Source organism: Heptranchias perlo, unplaced genomic scaffold (genome assembly GCF_035084215.1).
Source record: "Heptranchias perlo isolate sHepPer1 unplaced genomic scaffold, sHepPer1.hap1 HAP1_SCAFFOLD_484, whole genome shotgun sequence".
NCBI lineage: Eukaryota > Metazoa > Chordata > Chondrichthyes > Hexanchiformes > Hexanchidae > Heptranchias > Heptranchias perlo.
The window spans coordinates 1-25,628 of record NW_027139499.1 but is presented as its reverse complement, the minus strand read 5'-3'; the positions used below and the strand labels follow the sequence as shown (position 1 = coordinate 25,628).

The 25,628-nt window shown below is 56.0% G+C and overlaps 1 protein-coding gene across 1 annotated transcript in view; it reads left to right on the top strand.

Annotated features, from left to right (window-relative positions):
* Positions 1-25,413, top strand: part of LOC137313805 (calsequestrin-1-like) — a 54,983-nt gene extending 29,570 nt beyond the window's left edge. The window contains exons 7-11 of the mRNA XM_067979584.1: positions 4,600-4,645; positions 5,005-5,059; positions 21,957-22,057; positions 23,405-23,479; positions 25,007-25,413. Coding sequence (XP_067835685.1) covers positions 4,600-4,645; positions 5,005-5,059; positions 21,957-22,057; positions 23,405-23,479; positions 25,007-25,231 — 502 coding nt within the window. The 3' untranslated portion in view covers positions 25,232-25,413. The remainder of the gene's footprint in view (positions 1-4,599; positions 4,646-5,004; positions 5,060-21,956; positions 22,058-23,404; positions 23,480-25,006) is intronic.
* Positions 25,414-25,628: the final 215 nt, after the last annotated feature.

Here is a 25,628-nt window from a genome sequence, read left to right as displayed (position 1 = left end):
TGTTTCTAACCCTGTACCTGCCCTGGGAGTGTTTGATGGGACAGTTTAGAGGGAGCTTTACTCTGTATCTAACCCTGTACCTACCCTGGGAGTGTTTGACGGGAGAGTGTAGAGGGAGCTTTACTCTGTATCTAACCCTGTACCTGACCCTGGGAGTGTTTGATGGGACAGTGTAGAGGGAGCTTTACTCTGTATCTAACCCTGTACCTGCCCTGGGAGTGTTTGATGGGACAGTGTAGAGGGAGCTTTACTCTGTATCTAACCCTGTACCTGCCCTGGGAGTGTTTGATGGGACAGTGTAGAGGGAGCTTTACTCTGTATCTAACCCTGCACCTGCCCCTGGGAGTGTTTGATGGGACAGTGTGGAGGGAGCTTTACTCTGTATCTAACCCTGTACCTGACCCTGGGAGTGTTTGACGGGACAGTGTAGAGGGAGCTTTACTCTGTATCTAACCCTGTACCTGCCCTGGGAGTGTTTGATGGGACAGTGTAGAGGGTGCTTTACTCTGTTTCTAATCCTGTACCTGCCCTGGGAGTGTTTGATGGGACAGTGCAGAGGGAGCTTTCCTCTGTATCTAACCCTGTACCTGCCCTGGGAGTGTTTGACGGGACAGTGTAGAGGGAGCTTTACTCTGCATCTAACCCTATACCTGACCCTGGGAGTGTTTGATGGGACAGTGTAGAGGGAGCTTTACTCTGTTTCTAACCCTGTACCTGCCCTGGGAGTGTTTGATGGGACAGTGTAGAGGGAGCTTTACTCTGTATCTAACCCTGTACCTACCCTGGGAGTGTTTGACGGGAGAGTGTAGAGGGAGCTTTACTCTGTATCTAACCCTGTACCTGACCCTGGGAGTGTTTGATGGGACAGTGTAGAGGGAGCTTTACTCTGCATCTAACCCTGTACCTACCCTGGGAGTGTTTGACGGGACAGTGTAGAGGGAGCTTTACTCTGTATCTAACCCTGTACCTGCCCTGGGAGTGTTTGACGGGACAGTGTAGAGGGAGCTTTACTCTGTATCTAACCCTGTACCTGCCCTGGGAGTGTTTGATGGGACAGTGTAGAGGGAGCTTTACTCTGTATCTAACCCTGTACCTGCCCTGGGAGTGTTTGATGGGACAGTGTAGAGGGAGCTTTACTCTGTATCTAACCCTGTACCTGCCCCTGGGAGTGTTTGATGGGACAGTGTAAAGGGAGCTTTACTCTGTATCTAACCCTGTACCTGCCCTGGGAGTGTTTGATGGGACAGTGTAGAGGGAGCTTTACTCTGTATCTAACCCTGTACCTGCCCTGGGAGTGTTTGATGGGACAGTGTAGAGGGAGCTTTACTCTGTATCTAACCCTGTACCTGCCCTGGGAGTGTTTGATGGGACAGTGTAGAGGGAGCTTTACTCTGTTTCTAACCCTGTACCTGCCCTGGGAGTGTTTGATGGGACAGTGCAGAGGGAGCTTTACTCTGTATCTAACCCTGTACCTGCCCCTGGGAGTGTTTGATGGGACAGTGTGGAGGGAGCTTTACTCTGTATCTAACCCTGTACCTGACCCTGGGAGTGTTTGACGGGACAGTGTAGAGGGAGCTTTACTCTGTATCTAACCCTGTACCTGCCCTGGGAGTGTTTGATGGGACAGTGTAGAGGGAGCTTTACTCTGTTTCTAATCCTGTACCTGCCCTGGGAGTGTTTGATGGGACAGTGCAGAGGGAGCTTTCCTCTGTATCTAACCCTGTACCTGTCCTGGGAGTGTTTGATGGGACAGTGTAGAGGGAGCTTTACTCTGTATCGAACCCTGTACCTGCACCTGGGATTGTTTGACGGGACAGTGTCGAGGGAGCTTTACTCTGTATCTAACCCTGTACCTGACCCTGGGAGTGTTTGACGGGACAGTGTAGAGGGAGCTTTACTCTGTATCTAACCCTGTACCTGACCCTGGGAGTGTTTGATGGGACAGTGTAGAGGGAGCTTTACTCTGTATCTAACCCTGTACCTGCCCTGGGAGTGTTTGATGGGACAGTGTAGAGGGAGCTTTACTCTGTATCGAACCCTGTACCTGCCCCTGGGAGTGTTTGATGGGACAGTGTAGAGGGAGCTTTACTCTGTATCTAACCCTATACCTGCCCTGGGAGTGTTTGAAGGGACAGTGTAGAGGGAGCTTTACTCTGTATCGAACCCTGTACCTGCCCCTGGGAGTGTTTGATGGGACAGTGTTGAGGGAGCTTTACTCTGTATCTAACCCTGTACCTGCCCTGGGAGTGTTTGATGGGACAGTGTAGAGGGAGCTTTACTCTGTATCTAACCCTGTACCTGCCCCTGGAAGTGTTTGATGGGACAGTGTAGAGGGAGCTTTACTCTGTATCTAACTCTGTACCTGCCCTGGGAGTGTTTGATGGGTCAGTGTAGAGGGAGCTTTACTCTGTATCTAACTCTGCACCTGCCCTGGGAGTGTTTGACGGGACAGTGTAGAGGGAGCTTTACTCTGCATCTAACCCTATACCTGACCCTGGGAGTGTTTGATGGGACAGTGTAGAGGGAGCTTTACTCTGTTTCTAACCCTGTACCTGCCCTGGGAGTGTTTGATGGGACAGTGTAGAGGGAGCTTTACTCTGTATCTAACCCTGTACCTACCCTGGGAGTGTTTGACGGGAGAGTGTAGAGGGAGCTTTACTCTGTATCTAACCCTGTACCTGACCCTGGGAGTGTTTGATGGGACAGTGTAGAGGGAGCTTTACTCTGTATCTAACCCTGTACCTGCCCTGGGAGTGTTTGATGGGACAGTGTAGAGGGAGCTTTACTCTGTATCTAACCCTGTACCTGCCCTGGGAGTGTTTGATGGGACAGTGTAGAGGGAGCTTTACTCTGTATCTAACCCTGTACCTGCCCCTGGGAGTGTTTGATGGGACAGTGTGGAGGGAGCTTTACTCTGTATCTAACCCTGTACCTGACCCTGGGAGTGTTTGACGGGACAGTGTAGAGGGAGCTTTACTCTGTATCTAACCCTGTACCTGCCCTGGGAGTGTTTGATGGGACAGTGTAGAGGGTGCTTTACTCTGTTTCTAATCCTGTACCTGCCCTGGGAGTGTTTGATGGGACAGTGCAGAGGGAGCTTTCCTCTGTATCTAACCCTGTACCTGCCCTGGGAGTGTTCGATGGGACAGTGTAGAGGGAGCTTTACTCTGTATCTAACCCTGTACCTGCCCCTGGGAGTGTTTGATGGGACAGTGTAGAGGGAGCTTTACTCTGTATCTAACCCTGTACCTGCCCTGGGAGTGTTTGATGGGACAGTGTAGAGGGAGCTTTACTCTGTATCTAACCCTGTACCTGCCCCTGGAAGTGTTTGATGGGACAGTGTAGAGGGAGCTTTACTCTGTATCTAACTCTGTACCTGCCCTGGGAGTGTTTGATGGGTCAGTGTAGAGGGAGCTTTACTCTGTATCTAACTCTGTACCTGCCCTGGGAGTGTTTGACGGGACAGTGTAGAGGGAGCTTTACTCTGCATCTAACCCTATACCTGACCCTGGGAGTGTTTGATGGGACAGTGTAGAGGGAGCTTTACTCTGTTTCTAACCCTGTACCTGCCCTGGGAGTGTTTGATGGGACAGTGTAGAGGGAGCTTTACTCTGTATCTAACCCTGTACCTACCCTGGGAGTGTTTGACGGGAGAGTGTAGAGGGAGCTTTACTCTGTATCTAACCCTGTACCTGACCCTGGGAGTGTTTGATGGGACAGTGTAGAGGGAGCTTTACTCTGCATCTAACCCTGTACCTACCCTGGGAGTGTTTGACGGGACAGTGTAGAGGGAGCTTTACTCTGTATCTAACCCTGTACCTGCCCTGGGAGTGTTTGACGGGACAGTATAGAGGGAGCTTTACTCTGTATCTAACCCTGTACCTGCCCTGGGAGTGTTTGATGGGACAGTGTAGAGGGAGCTTTACTCTGTATCTAACCCTGTACCTGCCCTGGGAGTGTTTGATGGGACAGTGTAGAGGGAGCTTTACTCTGTATCTAACCCTGTACCTGCCCCTGGGAGTGTTTGATGGGACAGTGTAGAGGGAGCTTTACTCTGTATCTAACCCTGTACCTGCCCTGGGAGTGTTTGATGGGACAGTGTAGAGGGAGCTTTACTCTGTATCTAACCCTGTACCTGCCCTGGGAGTGTTTGATGGGACAGTGTAGAGGGAGCTTTACTCTGTATCTAACCCTGTACCTGACCCTGGGAGTGTTTGATGGGACAGTGTAGAGGGAGCTTTACTCTGTATCTAACCCTGTACCTGCCCTGGGAGTGTTTGATGGGACAGTGTAGAGGGAGCTTTACTCTGTATCTAACCCTGTACCTGCCCTGGGAGTGTTTGATGGGACAGTGTAGAGGGAGCTTTACTCTGTATCTAACCCTGTACCTGCCCCTGGGAGTGTTTGATGGGACAGTGTAGAGGGAGCTTTACTCTGTATCTAACCCTGTACCTGCCCTGGGAGTGTTTGATGGGACAGTGTGGAGGGAGCTTTACTCTGTATCTAACCCTGTACCTGCCCCTGGGAGTGTTTGAAGGGACAATCTATTATCTTTTAAACTTTAGTGACCGTAAATCTTTTTGACTTGTTTCCCATCAGAGCAACACTCAGGAAACTGAAGCCAGACAGTATGTTTGAGACCTGGGTAAGTGTTTAAATTTGCAATCGACTCCAGACGCTGACGCGTTCACCCTCCCCGACCTGCGTTCAAATCCAGCCCAGGGGGAGAACCGTGCCTTTCGGCCCGTCGTCCCTGTGCTGGCTCTTTGTCAAGCAGCGAATTCCAGATCACTGCGTTATTCTCCTCATCTCCTCTCCCCCCTCCGTCCGCCCGCCTCTGGTCCCTCCGTTAACTGTTTGAAATGTGCGCCCGGCTTCTCCGCTCTTTCCGCGTGGCTGGAGCGGGGAGCGGGTGGGGGTTGTCTCCTCTTGTCCGGGGGAGACCCCCAATGAGCCAAACACCGTCCTCTGTCATCTGAATGAGATTTTTATTCACTTCCCCAGGAGGACGATATCAATGGGATACATATAGTTGCCTTCGCCGAAGAAGACGACGCAGGTAGATGAGGCCGATGCCAGGCTGGGGGGGCGGGGGGGTGGGGGTGAGTCCGCAGCTATTCGACTGCATAGGGCGTCACAGCCGAGATCAACCAGCACAGAGAGAAGCGGGGCGGGGAGGGAGTGCGATTTGGGACTTTACGTGACTGTAATTGATACCCTGTTTTTGGAAACAGGAGGGGCGAATCAATTTACAGGATTGGATCTGCTCGTAACTGTTCTATTAATAACCTGCCAAGGGGTGACCCTCTCGCTCGAGATGAAAATAGACCTCGGTGTGAATGTTCAATGCTTTTTTTAAAACGGGATGTCGGGGAGTCGCAGATGTCACGCTCCCTGACGTCACACTCCCTGACGTCACACTCCCTGACGTCACACTCCCGGACGTCACACTCCCGGACGTCACGCTCCCGGACGTCACCCTCCCGGACGTCACACTCCCGGACGTCACACTCCCGGACGTCACACTCCCGGACGTCACACTCCCTGACGTCACACTCCCGGTCATCACTCTCCCTGACGTCACACTCCCGGACGTCACGCTCCCTGACGTCACACTCCCGGACGTCACGCTCCCGGACGTCACGCTCCCGGACGTCACGCTCCCTGACGTCACGCTCCCTGACGTCACGCTCCCTGACGTAACACTCCCGGACGTCACACTCCCGGACATCACTCTCCCTGACGTCACACTCCCGGACGTCACGCTCCCTGACGTCACACTCCCGGACGTCACGCTCCCTGACGTCACCCTCCCGGACGTCACGCCACACTCCCTGACGTCACACTCCCGGACGTCACCCTCCCGGACGTCACCCTCCCGGACGTCACCCTCCCGGACGTCACCCTCCCGGACGTCACACTCCCGGACGTCACACTCCCGGACCTCACTCTCCCTGACGTCACACCCCCTGACGTCACACTCCCTGATGTCACACTCCCTGATGTCACACTCCCGGACGTCACACTCCCGGACGTCACACTCCCGGACGTCACACTCCCGGACGTCACACTCCCTGACGTTACACTCCCGGACGTCACACTCCCTGACCTCACTCTTCCTGACTTCACTCTCCCTGACCTCACTCTCCCTGACCTCACTCTCCCGGACGTCACGCTTCCGGACGTCACACTCCCGGACCTCACTCTCCCGGACGTCACGCCCCCTGACGTCACGCACCCTGACGTCACGCTCCCGGACGTCACGCTCCCGGACGTCACGCTCCCGGACGTCACACTCCCGGACGTCACACTCCCGGACGTCACACGCCCGGACGTCACCCTCCCGGACATCACACTCCCGGACATCACTCTCCCTGACGTGACACTCCCTGACGTCACGCTCCCGGACGTCACACTCCCGGACGTCACACTCCCGGACGTCACCCTCCCGGACGTCACCCTCCCGGACGTCACACTCCCGGACATCACACTCCCGGACATCACTCTCCCTGACGTGACACTCCCTGACGTCACACTCCCGGACATCACACTCCCGGACGTCACACTCCCTGACGTCACACTCCCTGACGTCACACTCCCGGACGTCACTCTCCCGGACGTCACGCTCCCTGACGTCACACTCCCTGACGTCACTCTCCCTGACGTCACTCTCCCGGACGTCACTCTCCCGGACTTCACACTCCCTGACGTCACACTCCCTGACGTCACTCTCCCTGACGTCACTCTCCCTGACGTCACACTCCCTGACGTCACACTCCCGGACGTCACACTCCCTGACGTCACACTCCCTGACGTCACACTCCCTGACGTCACACTCCCTGACGTCACACTCCCGGACATCACTCTCCCTGACGTCACACTCCCTGACGTCACACTCCCGGACGTCACTCTCCCGGACGTCACACTCCCTGACGTCACACTCCCGGACATCACTCTCCCGGACGTCACGCTCCCTGACGTCACACTCCCTGACGTCACTCTCCCTGACGTCACTCTCCCGGACGTCACTCTCCCGGACGTCACACTCCCTGACGTCACACTCCCTGACGTCACTCTCCCTGACGTCACTCTCCCTGACGTCACACTCCCTGACGTCACACTCCCGGATGTCACACTCCCTGACGTCACACTCCCTGACATCACTCTCCCTGACGTCACACTCCCGGACGTCACACTCCCTGACGTCACACTCCCGGACGTCACACTCCCGGACGTCACCCTCCCGGACGTCACGCTCCCGGACATCACTCTCCCTGACGTCACACTCCCTGACGTCACTCTCCCGGACGTCACGCTCCCTGACGTCACGCTCCCTGACGTCACGCTCCCGGACGTCACACTCCCGGACGTCACCCTCCCGGACGTCACGCTCCCTGACGTCACGCTCCCGGACATCACTCTCCCTGACGTCACACTCCCTGACGTCACTCTCCCGGACGTCACGGTCCCGGACGTCACGCTACCGGACGTCACGCTCCCGGACGTCACGCTCCCTGACGTCACACTCCCTGACGTCACTCTCCCGGACGTCACGCTCCCGGACGTCACACTCCCGGACGTCACACTCCCTGACGTCACACTCCCTGACGTCACACTCCCTGACGTCACACTCCCTGACGTCACACTCCCTGACGTCACGCTCCCTGACGTCACTCTCCCTGACGTCAGGCTCCCGGACGTCACGCTCCCTGACGTCACGCTCCCGGACGTCACGCTCCCGGACGTCACGCTCCCGGACGTCACGCTCCCGGACGTCACGCTCCCGGACGTCACGCTCCCTGACGTCACGCTCCCGGACGTCACGCTCCCGGACGTCACGCTCCCGGACGTCACTCTCCCGGACGTCACGCTCCCGGACGTCACGCTCCCGGACGTCACGCTCCCTGACGTCACGCTCCCTGACGTCACGCTCCCGGACGTCACGCTCCCTGACGTCACGCTCCCTGACGTCACGCTCCCGGACGTCACACTCCCGGACGTCACACTCCCGGACGTCACGCTCCCTGACGTCACGCTCCCGGACGTCACGCTCCCTGACGTCACGCTCCCTGACGTCACGCTCCCGGACGTCACACTCCCGGACGTCACACTCCCGGACGTCACGCTCCCTGACGTCAAGCTCCCTGACGTCACACTCCCGGACGTCACACTCCCGGACATCACTCTCCCTGACGTCACCCTCCCGGACGTCACGCTCCCGGACATCACTCTCCCTGACGTCACGCTCCCGGACGTCACGCTCCCTGACGTCACCCTCCCTGACGTCACGCTCCCTGACGTCACGCTCCCGGACGTCACGCTCCCGGACGTCACGCTCCCTGACGTCACGCTCCCGGACGTCACACTCCCTGACGTCACGCTCCCTGACGTCACGATCCCTGACGTCACACTCCCTGACGTCACACTCGCAGACGTCACCCTCCCGGACGTCACACTCCCGGACGTCACACTCCCGGACGTCACACTCCCGGACGTCACACTCGCAGACGTCACCCTCCCGGACGTCACCCTCCCGGACGTCACGCTCCCTGACGTCACGCTCCCTGACGTCACGCTCCCGGACGTCACGCTCCCGGACGTCACGCTCCCGGACGTCACTCTCCCGGACGTCACGCTCCCGGACGTCACGCTCCCGGACGTCACGCTCCCTGACGTCACGCTCCCTGACGTCACGCTCCCGGACGTCACGCTCCCTGACGTCACGCTCCCTGACGTCACGCTCCCTGACGTCACGCTCCCGGACGTCACACTCCCGGACGTCACACTCCCGGACGTCACGCTCCCTGACGTCACGCTCCCGGACGTCACGCTCCCTGACGTCACGCTCCCTGACGTCACGCTCCCGGACGTCACACTCCCGGACGTCACACTCCCGGACGTCACGCTCCCTGACGTCAAGCTCCCTGACGTCACACTCCCGGACGTCACACTCCCGGACATCACTCTCCCTGACGTCACCCTCCCGGACGTCACGCTCCCGGACATCACTCTCCCTGACGTCACGCTCCCGGACGTCACGCTCCCTGACGTCACCCTCCCTGACGTCACGCTCCCTGACGTCACGCTCCCGGACGTCACGCTCCCGGACGTCACGCTCCCTGACGTCACGCTCCCGGACGTCACACTCCCTGACGTCACGCTCCCTGACGTCACGATCCCTGACGTCACACTCCCTGACGTCACACTCGCAGACGTCACCCTCCCGGACGTCACCCTCCCGGACGTCACACTCCCGGACGTCACACTCCCGGACGTCACACTCGCAGACGTCACCCTCCCGGACGTCACCCTCCCGGACGTCACGCTCCCTGACGGCACGCTCCCTGATGTCACACCCGTAACGTCACACTCCCTGATGTCACACCCGTAACGTCACACCATTGACATCACACACTCTCCCCCCGACATCACACACTCTCCCCCCGATGTCACACTCCCAACGTCACATTCCCAATGTCAAACTCCCTGATGTCACACTCCCAATGTCACACTCCCTGATGTCACATTCCCAATGTCACACTCCCTGACGTCACATTCCCAATGTCACACTCCCTGATGTCACACTCCCAATGTCACACTCCCTGACGTCACATTCCCAATGTCACACTCCCTGATGTCACATTCCCAATGTCACACCCCCTGACGTCACATTCACAATGTCACCCCCCTGACGTCACATTCCCAATGTCACACTACTGATGTCACATTCCCAATGTCACACCCCCTTACGTCACATTCCCAATGTCACACTCCCTGATGTCACATTCCCAATGTCACACTCCCTGACGTCACATTCCCAATGTCACACTCCCTGACGTCACATTCCCAATGTCACACCCCCTTACGTCACATTCCCAATGTCACACTCCCTGATGTCACATTCCCAATGTCACACTCCCTGACGTCACATTCCCAATGTCACACTCCCGATGTCACATTCCCAATGTCACACCCCCTGACGTCACACTCCCAATGTCACACCCCCTGACGTCACACTCCCAATGTCACATTCCCAATGTCACATTCCCAATGTCACACCCCCTGACGTCACATTCACAATGTCACCCCCCTGACGTCACATTCACAATGTCACCCCCCTGACGTCACATTCCCAATGTCACACTCCCTTACGTTACATTCCCAATGTCACACTCCCTGATGTCACATTCCCAATGTCACACCCCCTTACGTCACATTCCCAATGTCACACTCCCTGATGTCACATTCCCAATGTCACACTCCCAGACGTCACATTCCCAATGTCACACTCCCTGATGTCACATTCCCAATGTCACACCCCCTTACGTCACATTCCCAATGTCACACTCCCTGATGTCACATTCCCAATGTCACACCCCCTTACGTCACATTCCCAATGTCACACTCCCTGATGTCACATTCCCAATGTCACCCCCCTGACGTCACATTCCCAATGTCACACTCCCTGATGTCACATTCCCAATGTCACACCCCCTTACGTCACATTCCCAATGTCACACTCCCTGATGTCACATTCCCAATGTCACACTCCCTGACGTCACATTCCCAATGTCACACCCCCTTACGTCACATTCCCAATGTCACACTCCCTGATGTCACATTCCCAATGTCACACTCCCTGACGTCACATTCCCAATGTCACACCCCCTTACGTCACATTCCCAATGTCACACTCCCTGATGTCACATTCCCAATGTCACACTCCCTGACGTCACACTCCCAATGTCACACTCCCTGATGTCACATTCCCAATGTCACACTCCCGATGTCACATTCCCAATGTCACACTCCCTGACGTCACACTCCCTGACGTCACACTCCCTGACGTCACACTCCCTGACGTCACACTCCCGGACGTCACTCTCCCGGACGTCACACTCCCTGACGTCACACTCCCGGACGTCACTCTCCCGGACGTCACACTCCCTGACGTCACACTCCCGGACGTCACTCTCCCGGACGTCACACTCCCTGACGTCACACTCCCGGACGTCACTCTCCCGGACGTCACTCTCCCGGACGTCACACTCCCTGACGTCACACTCCCGGACGTCACTCTCCCGGACGTCACACTCCCTGACGTCACACTCCCGGACGTCACTCTCCCTGACGTCACACTCCCTGACGTCACACTCCCTGACGTCACACTCCCGGACGTCACACTCCCGGACGTCACACTCCCTGACGTCACACTCCCTGACGTCACGCCCCCGGACATCACTCTCCCTGACGTCACACTCCCTGACGTCACACTCCCTGACGTCACACTCCCGGACGTCACGCTACCGGACGTCACACTCCCTGACGTCACTCTCCCGGACGTCACGCTCCCGGACGTCACGCTACCGGACGTCACGCTCCCGGACGTCACGCTCCCTGACGTCACACTCCCTGACGTCACGCTCCCTGACGTCACGCTCCCGGACGTCACACTCCCTGACGTCACGCTCCCTGACGTCACGATCCCTGACGTCACACTCCCTGACGTCACACTCGCAGACGTCACCCTCCCGGACGTCACACTCCCGGACGTCACACTCCCGGACGTCACACTCCCGGACGTCACACTCGCAGACGTCACCCTCCCGGACGTCACCCTCCCGGACGTCACGCTCCCTGACGTCACGCTCCCTGATGTCACACCCGTAACGTCACACTCCCTGATGTCACACCCGTAACGTCACACCATTGACATCACACACTCTCCCCCCGACATCACACACTCTCCCCCCGATGTCACACTCCCAACGTCACATTCCCAATGTCAAACTCCCTGATGTCACACTCCCAATGTCACACTCCCTGATGTCACATTCCCAATGTCACACTCCCTGACGTCACATTCCCAATGTCACACTCCCTGATGTCACACTCCCAATGTCACACTCCCTGACGTCACATTCCCAATGTCACACTCCCTGATGTCACATTCCCAATGTCACACCCCCTGACGTCACATTCACAATGTCACCCCCCTGACGTCACATTCCCAATGTCACACTACTGATGTCACATTCCCAATGTCACACCCCCTTACGTCACATTCCCAATGTCACACTCCCTGATGTCACATTCCCAATGTCACACTCCCTGACGTCACATTCCCAATGTCACACTCCCTGACGTCACATTCCCAATGTCACACCCCCTTACGTCACATTCCCAATGTCACACTCCCTGATGTCACATTCCCAATGTCACACTCCCTGACGTCACATTCCCAATGTCACACTCCCGATGTCACATTCCCAATGTCACACCCCCTGACGTCACACTCCCAATGTCACACCCCCTGACGTCACACTCCCAATGTCACATTCCCAATGTCACATTCCCAATGTCACACCCCCTGACGTCACATTCACAATGTCACCCCCCTGACGTCACATTCACAATGTCACCCCCCTGACGTCACATTCCCAATGTCACACTCCCTTACGTTACATTCCCAATGTCACACTCCCTGATGTCACATTCCCAATGTCACACCCCCTTACGTCACATTCCCAATGTCACACTCCCTGATGTCACATTCCCAATGTCACACTCCCTGACGTCACATTCCCAATGTCACACTCCCTGATGTCACATTCCCAATGTCACACCCCCTTACGTCACATTCCCAATGTCACACTCCCTGATGTCACATTCCCAATGTCACACCCCCTTACGTCACATTCCCAATGTCACACTCCCTGATGTCACATTCCCAATGTCACACTCCCTGACGTCACACTCCCAATGTCACACTCCCTGATGTCACATTCCCAATGTCACACTCCCTGACGTCACATTCCCAATGTCACACTCCCTGACGTCACATTCCCAATGTCACACTCCCGATGTCACATTCCCAATGTCACACTCCCTGACGTCACACTCCCTGACGTCACACTCCCTGACGTCACACTCCCTGACGTCACACTCCCGGACGTCACTCTCCCGGACGTCACACTCCCTGACGTCACACTCCCGGACGTCACTCTCCCGGACTTCACTCTCCCGGACGTCACACTCCCTGACGTCACACTCCCGGACGTCACTCTCCCGGACGTCACACTCCCTGACGTCACACTCCCGGACATCACTCTCCCTGACGTCACACTCCCTGACGTCACACTCCCGGACGTCACGCTACCGGACGTCACGCTCCCTGACGTCACTCTCCCGGACGTCACGCTCCCGGACGTCACGCTACCGGACGTCACGCTCCCGGACGTCACTCTCCCGGACGTCACACTCCCTGACGTCACACTCCCGGACGTCACGCTACCGGACGTCACGCTCCCTGACGTCACTCTCCCGGACGTCACGCTCCCGGACGTCACGCTACCGGACGTCACGCTCCCGGACGTCACGCTCCCTGACGTCACACTCCCTGACGTCACTCTCCCTGACGTCACGCCCCCGGACATCACTCTCCCTGACGTCACGCTCCCGGACGTCACGCTCCCTGACGTCAGGCTCCTGGACGTCACGCTCCCTGACGTCACGCTCCCTGACGTCACGCTCCCTGACGTCACACTCCCTGACGTCACGCTCCCGGACGTCACCCTCCTGGACGTCACACTCCCGGACGTCACACTCCCTGACGTCACGCTCCCGGACGTCACACTCCCGGACATCACACTCCCGGACGTCACACTCCCGGACGTCACACTCCCTGACGTCACGCTCCCTGACGTCACGCCCCCTGACGTCACACTCCCTGACGTCACACTCCCGGACGTCACGCTCCCTGACGTCACGCTCCCTGACGTCACGCTCCCTGACGTCACACTCCCGGACGTCACGCTCCCGGACGTCACGCTACCGGACGTCACGCTCCCGGACGTCACACTCCCGGACGTCACACTCCCGGACGTCACACTCCCGGACATCACTCTCCCTGACGTCACGCTCCCGGACGTCACGCTCCCTGACGTCAGGCTCCTGGACGTCACGCTTCCTGACGTCACGCTCCCGGACGTCACGCTCCCGGACGTCACGCTCCCGGACGTCACGCTCCCTGACGTCACGCTCCCTGACGTCACGCTCCCGGACGTCACCCTCCCGGACGTCACACTCCCGGACGTCACACTCCCTGACGTCACGCTCCCGGACGTCACACTCCCGGACGTCACACTCCCGGACGTCACTCTCCTGGACGTCACACTCCCGGACGTCACACTCCCGGACGTCACGCTCCCTGACGTCACGCTCCCTGACGTCACGCTCCCTGACGTCACGCTCCCTGACGTCACACTCCCGGACGTCACACTCCTGGACGTCACGCTCCCTGACGTCAAGCTCCCTGACGTCACACTCCCGGACGTCACACTCCCGGACATCACTCTCCCTGACGTCACCCTCCCGGACGTCACGCTCCCGGACATCACTCTCCCTGACGTCACGCTCCCGGACGTCACGCTCCCTGACGTCACCCTCCCGGACGTCACGCTCCCGGACGTCACGCTCCCTGACGTCACGCTCCTGGACGTCACACTCCCTGACGTCACGCTCCCTGACGTCACGCTCCCGGACGTCACGCTCCCGGACGTCACGCTCCCGGACGTCACGCTCCCTGACGTCACGCTCCCGGACGTCACGCTCCCTGACGTCACGCTCCCTGACGTCACACTCGCAGACGTCACCCTCCCGGACGTCACCCTCCCGGACGTCACACTCCCGGACGTCACACTCCCGGACGTCACACTCCCGGACGTCACACTCCCGGACGTCACACTCCCGGACGTCACACTCGCAGACGTCACCCTCCCGGACGTCACCCTCCCGGACGTCACACTCCCTGACGTCACACTCCCTGACGTCACACTCCCGGACGTCACACTCCCGGACGTCACACTCCTGACGTCACACCCCCTGACGTCACACTCCCTGACGTCACACTCCCGGACCTCACGCTCCCTGACGTCACACTCCCGGACGTCACACTCCCTGACGTCACACTCCCTGACGTCACACTCCCTGACGTCACACTCCCTGACCTCACACTCCCGGACCTCACACTCCCGGATGTCATATTCCATATACATCACATTCTGGACGTCACATTCTGGACGTCGCACCCCTGATGTCACACCACTAATGTCACACCTCTGATGTCACACCACGGATGTCACACCCCTGATGTCACACCCCTAATGTCACACCCCTGATGTCACACACCTGATGTCACACCCTTGATGTCACACCCCTGATGTCACACCCTTGATGTCACACCCCTGATGTCACACACCTGATGTCACACCCCTGATGTCACACCCCTGATGTCACACCCCTGATGTCACACCCTTGATGTCACACCCCTGATGTCACACCCCTGTTGTCACACCCCTGATGTCACACCCCTGATGTCACACCCCTGATGTCACACCCCTGATGTCACACCCCTGATGTCACACCCCTGATGTCACAGCCCTGATGTCACACCCCTGATGTCACACCCCTGATGTCACACCCCTGATGTCACACCTTGATGTCACACCCCTGATGTCACACCCCTGATGTCACACCCCTGATGTCACACCCCTGATGTCACACCCCTGATGTCACACCCCTGATGTCACACCCCTGATGTCACACCCCTGATGTCACACCCTTGATGTCACACCCTTGATGTCACACCCTTGATGTCATGCCCCGAATGTCACACTCTCCCCCCGACATCACACACTCTCTCCCCGACATCACACACTCCCCCCCCGACATCACACACTCTCCCCCCGACATCACACACTCTCCCCCCGACATCACACACTCTCCCCCCCCCGACATCACACACTCTCCCCCCGACATCACACACTCTCCCCCCGACATCACACACTCTCCCCCCGACATCACACACTCTCCCCCCCCGACATCACACTCCCCCCGACATCACACACTCTCCCCCCCCCGACATCACACACTCTCCCCCCGACATCACACACTCTCCCCCCGACATCACACACTCTCCCCCCGACATCACACACTCTCCCCCCGACATCACACACTCTCCCCCCCCCGACATCACACACTCTCCCCCCGACATCACACACTCTCCCCCCGACATCACACACTCTCCCCCCGACATCACACACTCTCCCCGACATCACACACTCTCTCCCCCCGACATCACACACTCTCCCCGACATCACACACTCTCCCCCCGATGTCACATTCCCAATGTCACACTCCCTGATGTCACATTCCCAATGTCACACCCCCAACGTCACATTCCCAATGTCACACTCCCTGATGTCACATTCCCAATGTCACATTCCCAATGTCACATTCCCAATGTCACACTCCCTGACGTCACATTCACAATGTCACACTCCCTGACGTCACATTCACAATGTCACCCCCCTGACGTCACATTCCCAATGTCACACTCCCTGATGTCACATTCCCAATGTCACCCCCCTGACGTCACATTCCCAATGTCACACCCCCTTACGTCACATTCCCAATGTCACACTCCCTGATGTCACATTCCCAATGTCACACCCCCTTACGTCACATTCCCAATGTCACACTCCCTGATGTCACATTCCCAATGTCACACCCCCTTACGTCACATTACCAATGTCACACTACTGATGTCACATTCCCAATGTCACACCCCCTTATGTCACATTCCCAATGTCACACTCCCTGACGTCACACTCCCAATGTCACACTCCCTGACGTCACATTCCCAATGTCACACTCCCGATGTCACATTCCCAATGTCACACCCCCTGACGTCACACTCCCAATGTCACACCCCCTGACGTCACACTCCCAATGTCACACTCCCTGACGTCACACTCCCAATGTCACACTCCCGATGTCACATTCCCAATGTCACACCCCCTGACGTCACACTCCCAATGTCACACCCCCTGACGTCACACTCCCAATGTCACACCCCCTGACGTCACACTCCCAATGTCACACTCCCAATGTCACACCCCCTGACGTCACATTCCCAATGTCACACTCCCGATGTCACATTCCCAATGTCACACCCCCTGACGTCACACTCCCAATGTCACACCCCCTGACGTCACACTCCCAATGTCACACCCCCTGACGTCACATTCCCAATGTCACACTCCTTGACATCACATTCCCAATGTCACATTCCCAATGTCACACCCCCTGACGTCACACTCCCAATGTCACACCCCCTGACGTCACACTCCCAATGTCACATTCCCAATGTCACATTCCCAATGTCACACCCCCTGACGTCACATTCACAATGTCACCCCCCTGACGTCACATTCACAATGTCACCTTCCTGACGTCACATTCCCAATGTCACACTCCCTGATGTCACATTCCCAATGTCACACCCCCTTACGTCACATTCCCAATGTCACACTCCCTGATGTCACATTCCCAATGTCACACTCCCTGACGTCACATTCCCAATGTCACACTCCCGATGTCACATTCCCAATGTCACACCCCCTGACGTCACATTCCCAATGTCACACCCCCTGACGTCACATTCCCAATGTCACACCCCCTGACGTCACATTCACAATGTCACACTCCCTGATGTCACATTCCCAATGTCACACTCCCTGATGTCACATTCCCAATGTCACACCCCCTGACGTCACATTCACAATGTCACCCCCCTGACGTCACATTCCCAATGTCACACTCCCTGACGTCACATTCACAATGTCACACCCCCTTACGTCACATTCCCAATGTCACACTACTGATGTCACATTCCCAATGTCACACCCCCTTATGTCACATTCCCAATGTCACACTCCCTGATGTCACATTCCCAATGTCACACTCCCTGACGTCACATTCCCAATGTCACACTCCCTGATGTCACATTCCCAATGTCACACTCCCTGACGTCACATTCCCAATGTCACACCCCCTTACGTCACATTCCCAATGTCACACCCCCTTACGTCACATTCCCAATGTCACACTACTGATGTCACATTCCCAATGTCACACCCCCTTACGTCACATTCCCAATGTCACACTCCCTGACGTCACATTCCCAATGTCACACTCCCGATGTCACATTCCCAATGTCACACCCCCTGACGTCACACTCCCAATGTCACACCCCCTGACGTCACACTCCCAATGTCACACCCCCTGACGTCACACTCCCAATGTCACATTCCCAATGTCACATTCCCAATGTCACACCCCCTGACGTCACATTCACAATGTCACACCCCCTGACGTCACACTCCCAATGTCACATTCCCAATGTCACATTCCCAATGTCACACCCCCTGACGTCACATTCACAATGTCACCCCCCTGACGTCACATTCCCAATGTCACACTCCCTGATGTCACATTCCCAATGTCACACCCCCTTACGTCACATTCCCAATGTCACACTCCCTGATGTCACATTCCCAATGTCACACTCCCGATGTCACATTCCCAATGTCACACCCCCTGACGTCACACTCCCAATGTCACACCCCCTGACGTCACACTCCCAATGTCACACCCCCTGACGTCACACTCCCAATGTCACATTCCCAATGTCACATTCCCAATGTCACACCCCCTGACGTCACATTAACAATGTCACACCCCCTGACGTCACACTCCCAATGTCACATTCCCAATGTCACATTCCAATGTCACACTCCCTGACGTCACATTCACAATGTCACCCCCCTGACGTCACAATCACAATGTCACCCCCCTGACGTCACATTCCCAATGTCACACTCCCTGATGTCACATTCCCAATGTCACACCCCCTGACGTCACACTCCCAATGTCACACCCCCTGACGTCACACTCCCAATGTCACATTCCCAATGTCACATTCCCAATGTCACACCCCCTGACGTCACATTCACAATGTCACCCCCCTGACGTCACATTCACAATGTCACCCCCCTGACGTCACATTCCCAATGTCACACTCCCTGATGTCACATTCCCAATGTCACACCCCCTTACGTCACATTCCCAATGTCACACTCCTTGATGTCACATTCCCAATGTCACACTCCCTTACGTCACATTCCCAATGTCACACTCCCTGATGTCACATTCCCAATGTCACACTCCCTGACGTCACATTCCCAATGTCACACTCCCGATGTCACATTCCCAATGTCACACCCCCTGACGTCACACTCCCAATGTCACACTCCCTGACGTCACATTCCCAATGTCACACTCCCGATGTCACATTCCCAATGTCACACTCCCTGACGTCACACTCCCAATGTCACACTCCCGATGTCACATTCCCAATGTCACACCCCCTGACGTCACACTCCCAATGTCACACCCCCTGACATCACACTCCCAATGTCACACTCCCAATGTCACACCCCCTGACGTCACATTCCCAATGTCACACTCCCGATGTCACATTCCCAATGTCACACCCCCTGACGTCACATTCCCAATGTCACACTCCCTGACGTCACACTCCCAATGTCACACCCCCTGACGTCACATTCCCAATGTCACACTCCTTGACGTCACATTCCCAATGTCACACTCCCGATGTCACATTCCCAATGTCACACCCCCTGACGTCACACTCCCAATGTCACACCCCCTGACGTCACACTCCCAATGTCACATTCCCAATGTCACATTCCCAATGTCACATCCCCTGACGTCACATTCACAATGTCACCCCCCTGACGTAACATTCACAATGTCACATTCCCAATGTCACATTCCCAATGTCACATCCCCTGACGTCACATTCACAATGTCACACCCCCTGACGTCACACTCCCAATGTCACACTCCCTGATGTCACATTCCCAATGTCACACCCCCTTACGTCACATTCCCAATGTCACACTCCCTGATGTCACATTCCCAATGTCACACCCCCTTACGTCACATTCCCAATGTCACACTCCCTGATGTCACATTCCCAATGTCACACTCCCTGACGTCACATTCCCAATGTCACACTCCCGATGTCACATTCCCAATGTCACACCCCCTGACGTCACACTCCCAATGTCACACTCCCTGACGTCACATTCCCAATGTCACACTCCCGATGTCACATTCCCAATGTCACACTCCCTGACGTCACACTCCCAATGTCACACTCCCGATGTCACATTCCCAATGTCACACCCCCTGACGTCACACTCCCAATGTCACACCCCCTGACGTCACACTCCCAATGTCACACCCCCTGACGTCACACTCCCAATGTCACACCCCCTGACGTCACACTCCCAATGTCACACTCCCAATGTCACACCCCTGACGTCACATTCCCAATGTCACACTCCCGATGTCACATTCCCAATGTCACACCCCCTGACGTCACATTCCCAATATCACACTCCCTGACGTCACACTCCCAATGTCACACCCCCTGACGTCACATTCCCAATGTCACACTCCCTGACGTCACATTCCCAATGTCACACTCCCGATGTCACATTCCCAATGTCACACCCCCTGACGTCACACTCCCAATGTCACACCCCCTGACGTCACACTCCCAATGTCACACCCCCCTGACGTCACACTCCCAATGTCACACTCCCAATGTCACACCCCCTGACGTCACACTCCCAATGTCACATTCCCAATGTCACATTCCCAATGTCACACCCCCTGACGTCACATTCCCAATGTCACCCCCCTGACGTCACATTCACAATGTCACACCCCCTGACGTCACATTCCCAATGTCACACCCCCTGACGTCACACTCCCAATGTCACACTCCCAATGTCACACCCCCTGACGTCACACTCCCAATGTCACATTCCCAATGTCACATTCCCAATGTCACACCCCCTGACGTCACACTCCCAATGTCACATTCCCAATGTCACATTCCCAATGTCACACCCCCTGACGTCACATTCCCAATGTCACCCCCCCTGACGTCACATTCACAATGTCACACCCCCTGATGTCACATTCCCAATGTCACACTCCCCCATCACACCCCCCATGTCACGCCCCTGACTCACACACATCCCCCCCCCCCGGACTCCTTCCTCTCAATTGACGGTCCATGGGATCTTGCTGTGCGCGCCTCCGCCGCCCTGAACCCAGGGGGGGGAAGGCGGTGCAGGTCGTGGGATGGCGAGGGGAGTTGGGGAAGGAGAGGAGATGGTGTTCTTTTATTTTTTTGTCGTCACTCCCTACCACCCGTTATTTCCGGGGGGTGCGGGAGGAAGAGTGAGAGGAGGAGGAGAAGGAGGAGGAAGAGGAGGAAGAAGTGGAGGAGGAGGAAAAAGAGGAAGAGGAGGAGGAGGGAGAGGAGGAGGAGGAGGAAGAGGGAGAGGAGGAAGAGAAGGAGGAAGAAGTGGAGGAGGAGGAGGAGAAGGAGGAGGAGGAGGAAGAGGAAGAGGAGGAAGAAGAGGAAGAGGAGGAGGGTGGGGAGGAGGAGAAGGAGGAAGAAGTGGAGGAAGAGGAAGAGGAGGAGGAGGAAGAGGAAGAAGAGGAGGAGAAGGAGGAAGAGGAGGAGGGAGAGGAGGAGGAGAAGGAGGAAGAAGTGGAGGAGGAAGAAGTGGAGGAGGGAGAAGAGGAAGAAGAGGAGGAGAAGGAGGAAGAGGAGGAGGGAGGAGAGGAGGAGGAGAAGGAGGAAGAAGTGGAGGAGGAAGAAGAGGAGGAGGGAGAAGAGGAAGGAAGGAGGAGGAGGGGGGAGGAAGAAGAGGAGGAAGAAGAGGAGGAGAAGGAGGAAGAAGAGGAGGGAGAGGAGGAAGAGGGAGAGGAGGTGGAGAAGGAGGAAGAAGAGGAGGAGAACGAGGAGGAGGAGGAGGAGGAGGGAGGAGGAGAGAGGAGGGAGGAGGGAGGAGGAGGAGGAGGAAGGAGGAGGAGGGAGGAGGAGAGAGGAGGAGGGAGGAGGGAGGAGGAGGAGGAAGGAGGGAGGGAGGGAGGGAGGAGGGAGGAGGGAGGAGGGAGGAGGGTGCCTTCATTCACCCGTTGCCCCCTCTCGCTTTGCCTTTCAGACGGCTTCGAGTTCCTGGAGATCGTGAAGGAAGTGGCGGAGGACAACACGGACAACCCCGATCTGAGCATCATCTGGATCGACCCCGAGGATTTCCCCCTGGTAGACCCCCACCCCCACCCCCCTCCCCCTCGCCTCTCTCCCCCCCGACCCCCCCTGACCCCCGGCCCCCCCTGACCCCCGACCCCCCCCCCCCCCCCGCGACGCCCCGCCTCCCCCTCCAGACCACAATGCTCTTCACCCGCGGGCAAGGCATCGTGGGATTTCCGGCTCTGTCGCCTCTCAATAAAAGGGGCCGAATTTCAGGGGGTTTTGGGGGGGGTGGGGGGGGGCGGGGGGTGAGAGGGCACTGGAATGTCCCATTCATGGTGGGGGGGGGCAGTGGTACCAGGGTTTTGGTGCTGGGGCTCGCCGACTTTAGTGGTATAGCCCAGGACTCTCCCATTCAGAGGGGTGTATATGTCCAGTGGTATATCCCCGGACTCTCCCATTCATGGGGTGTGTATAAATCCAGTGGTACATCCCCGGACTCTCCCATTCATGGGGGGGTGTGTGTATAAATCCAGTGGTATCTCCCCGGACTCTCCCATTCAGAGGGGTGTGCATAAATCCAGTGGTATATCCCCGGACTCTCCCATTCATGGGGGGGTGTGTGTATAAATCCAGTGGTATCTCCCGGACTCTCCCATTCATGGGGGTGTGCATAAATCCAGTGGTATATCCCCGGACTCTCCCATTCATGGGGGGGGTGTGTGTATAAATCCAGTGGTATCTCCCCGGACTCTCCCATTCATGGGGGGGGGTGTGTATATATCCAGTGGTATCTCCCCGGACTCTCCCATTCATGGGGGTGTGTATAAATCCAGTGGTATCTCCCGGACTCTCCCATTCATGGGGGGGTGTGTGTATAAATCCAGTGGTATCTCCCCGGACTCTCCCATTCATGGGGGTGTGTATAAATCCAGTGGTATATCCCCGGACTCTCCCATTCATGGGGGTGTGTGCATAAATCCAGTGGTATATCCCCGGACTCTCCCATTCATGGGGGTGTGTGTATATATCCAGTGGTATATCCCCGGACTCTCCCATTCATGGGGGGGTGTGTGTATATATCCAGTGGTATCTCCCCGGACTCTCCCATTCAGAGGGGAGGGGGGAGCTCTCCCAGCAGAGCCTCGGCCTCTCCCACTCCGATTCCTGTTGTCGAATAGCTCACGGTCTGGACACCGGCCAGGCGGCGGCGGCGGCGTCTCGGCCTGGGGCAGGTGACAGCGTCCACATCCTGAGCACAGCCCACCCCGGGCAGGACTGAAGAGGTTAAAGAGTAAACCATGAGCGGGCAGTGCTGCCCCACCTCACCAGCGGCATGAGCCTACGACCAGAAAACGAGGGTTTAACGGAGATTTCGTGCTCTCGCAGGGGTACTGACGCTGATTTATCTCTCCACAGTTGAATCCTTATTGGGAGAAGACATTTGGCATCGATCTATCTGAGCCCCAATTTGGTGTTGTCAACGTCACAGATGTAAGTCTACCAGGTCCAGAACTCAAGAGTTAGAACCTGCGATCTAAAGGGAGGGGTCGAGATTCAGGGATCAGGAACCGAGAGGCGAGAGGATTGGAGAGTCGGGCATCAAGGATTGGAGGCTGAGAATTCAAGATTGGTGATTCAGAATCAGGGATTGGTGATTGAATTCAGGATGGTCGAGTCAGAATCAGGGATTGGTGATTGAATTTAGGATGGTAGAGTCAGAATCAGGGATTGGTGATTGAATTCACGATTGTGGATTCAGAATCAGGGATTAGAGACTGAATTCAGAATTGTAGATTTAGAATCAGGGACTGGATTCACAATCATAGATTCAGACTCAGGGTTTGAAATCAGGATTGTAGATTCAAAATCAGAGATTAGTGATTGAATTCAGAATTGTGGATTCAGAACCATGGATTGGTGATTGATTTCAGGATTGCAGATTCAGAATCATGGATTGAATTTACGATTGTAGTTTTAGAATCAGGGACCAGTGATTGAATTCAACATTGTGGATACAGAATCGGGGATTCGTGATTGATTTCAGGATTATGAATTCAGAATCAGGGATTGGTGATTGAATTCAGGATTGTGGATTAAGATTCAGGTACTGAATTCAGGATTGTAGATTCAGAATCAGGAATTAGTGATTGAATTCAGGACTGTAAATTCAGAATCAGGGTTTATTGATTGAATTCAGGATTGTAGATTCAGAATCTGGGATTGAATTTAGAATTGGTGATTCAGAATCAGAGATTAGTGCTTAGATTCAGGATTGTAGATTTGGAATCAGGGATTAGAGATTTAATTCAAGATCATAGATTCAGAATTTGGGATTGAATTTAGAATTGGTGATTCGGAATCAGGGATTCGAGATTTAATTCAGGATTGTAGATTCGGAATCAGGGATTAGAGATTGAATTCACGATTGGAGAATCAGAATCAAGATTAGAGATTGAATTCAGGATTGGAGAATCAGAATCATGGATTAGTGATTGAATTCAGGATCATAGATTCTGATCAGGTATTAGTGATTCAATTCAGGAAAGGAAGGCACTGAATCAGTTAATTTATGCTTTTCTTGCTGATGTCCTCTGTCTCCCTCCCCAATCCCTGTCCCTCCTTCTCTGCCTCCCCTCTCCCCAGTCCCTGTCCCTCTTTCTCTGCCTCCCCCTTCCCCAATCCCTGTTCCTCCTTCTCTTCCCCCCCTCTCCCCAGTCCCTGTTCCTCCTTCTCTGCCTCCCCCCCTCCTTCTCTGCCCCCACCTCCTCCTCCCCAGTCCCTGTCCCTCCTTCTCTGCCCCCCCTCCTTCTCTGCCCCCCCTCCTCTTCCCCAATCCCTGTCCCTCCTTCTCTGCCCTCCCCTCCTCTTCCCCAGTCCCTGTCCCTCCTTCCTCTGCCCTCCCCTCCTCTTCCCCCACTCCCCGTTCCCCCTTCTCTCTCCCCTAACCCCCCCCACCTTCCTCCCCCCGCCACGTGGGAGACGCTGACCCCGTTTAACCCTCTGTCCGCCCCTCCGCAGGCTGACAGCCTCTGGTTTGACATGGACGAGGACGATTTGCCAACGCCTGACGAGTTGGAGGATTGGATTGAAGACGTCCTTTCTGGAGAGATTAGTACGGAGGATGATGACGATGACGATGACGACGATGATGATGATGATGACGATGATGATGATGATGACGATGACGATGATGATGACGACGATGACGATGATGATGACGATGACGATGATGACGATGAATAATTTAACACCCAAATACAATGTCACCAAATCGAGAATCGATCTCTCATCTCCCAACTCAGCTCCTCAACCAATGCATCTCCATTTTTTTTTGTAAATCTCTTACAATAATCATTTTCTACTGAAAATCACTGCACAGTCTCATTGTCATGGAAAAAAATACAATAGAACAAAATTCCATCAAAGCCTAAACTGTCTCTTACTTTGTTTCGTATCAACTCAACTCAATAGGGGGATTGTGTCCTTCCCAGTTGGGGATTGTCTCATTCCCAGTAGGGGATTGTCTCATTCCCAGTTGGGGATTGTCTCATTCCCAGTTGGGAATTGTGTCCGTCCCAGTTGGGGATTGTCTCCTTCCCAGTCGGGGATTGTCTCCTTCCCAGTTGGGGATTGTCTCATA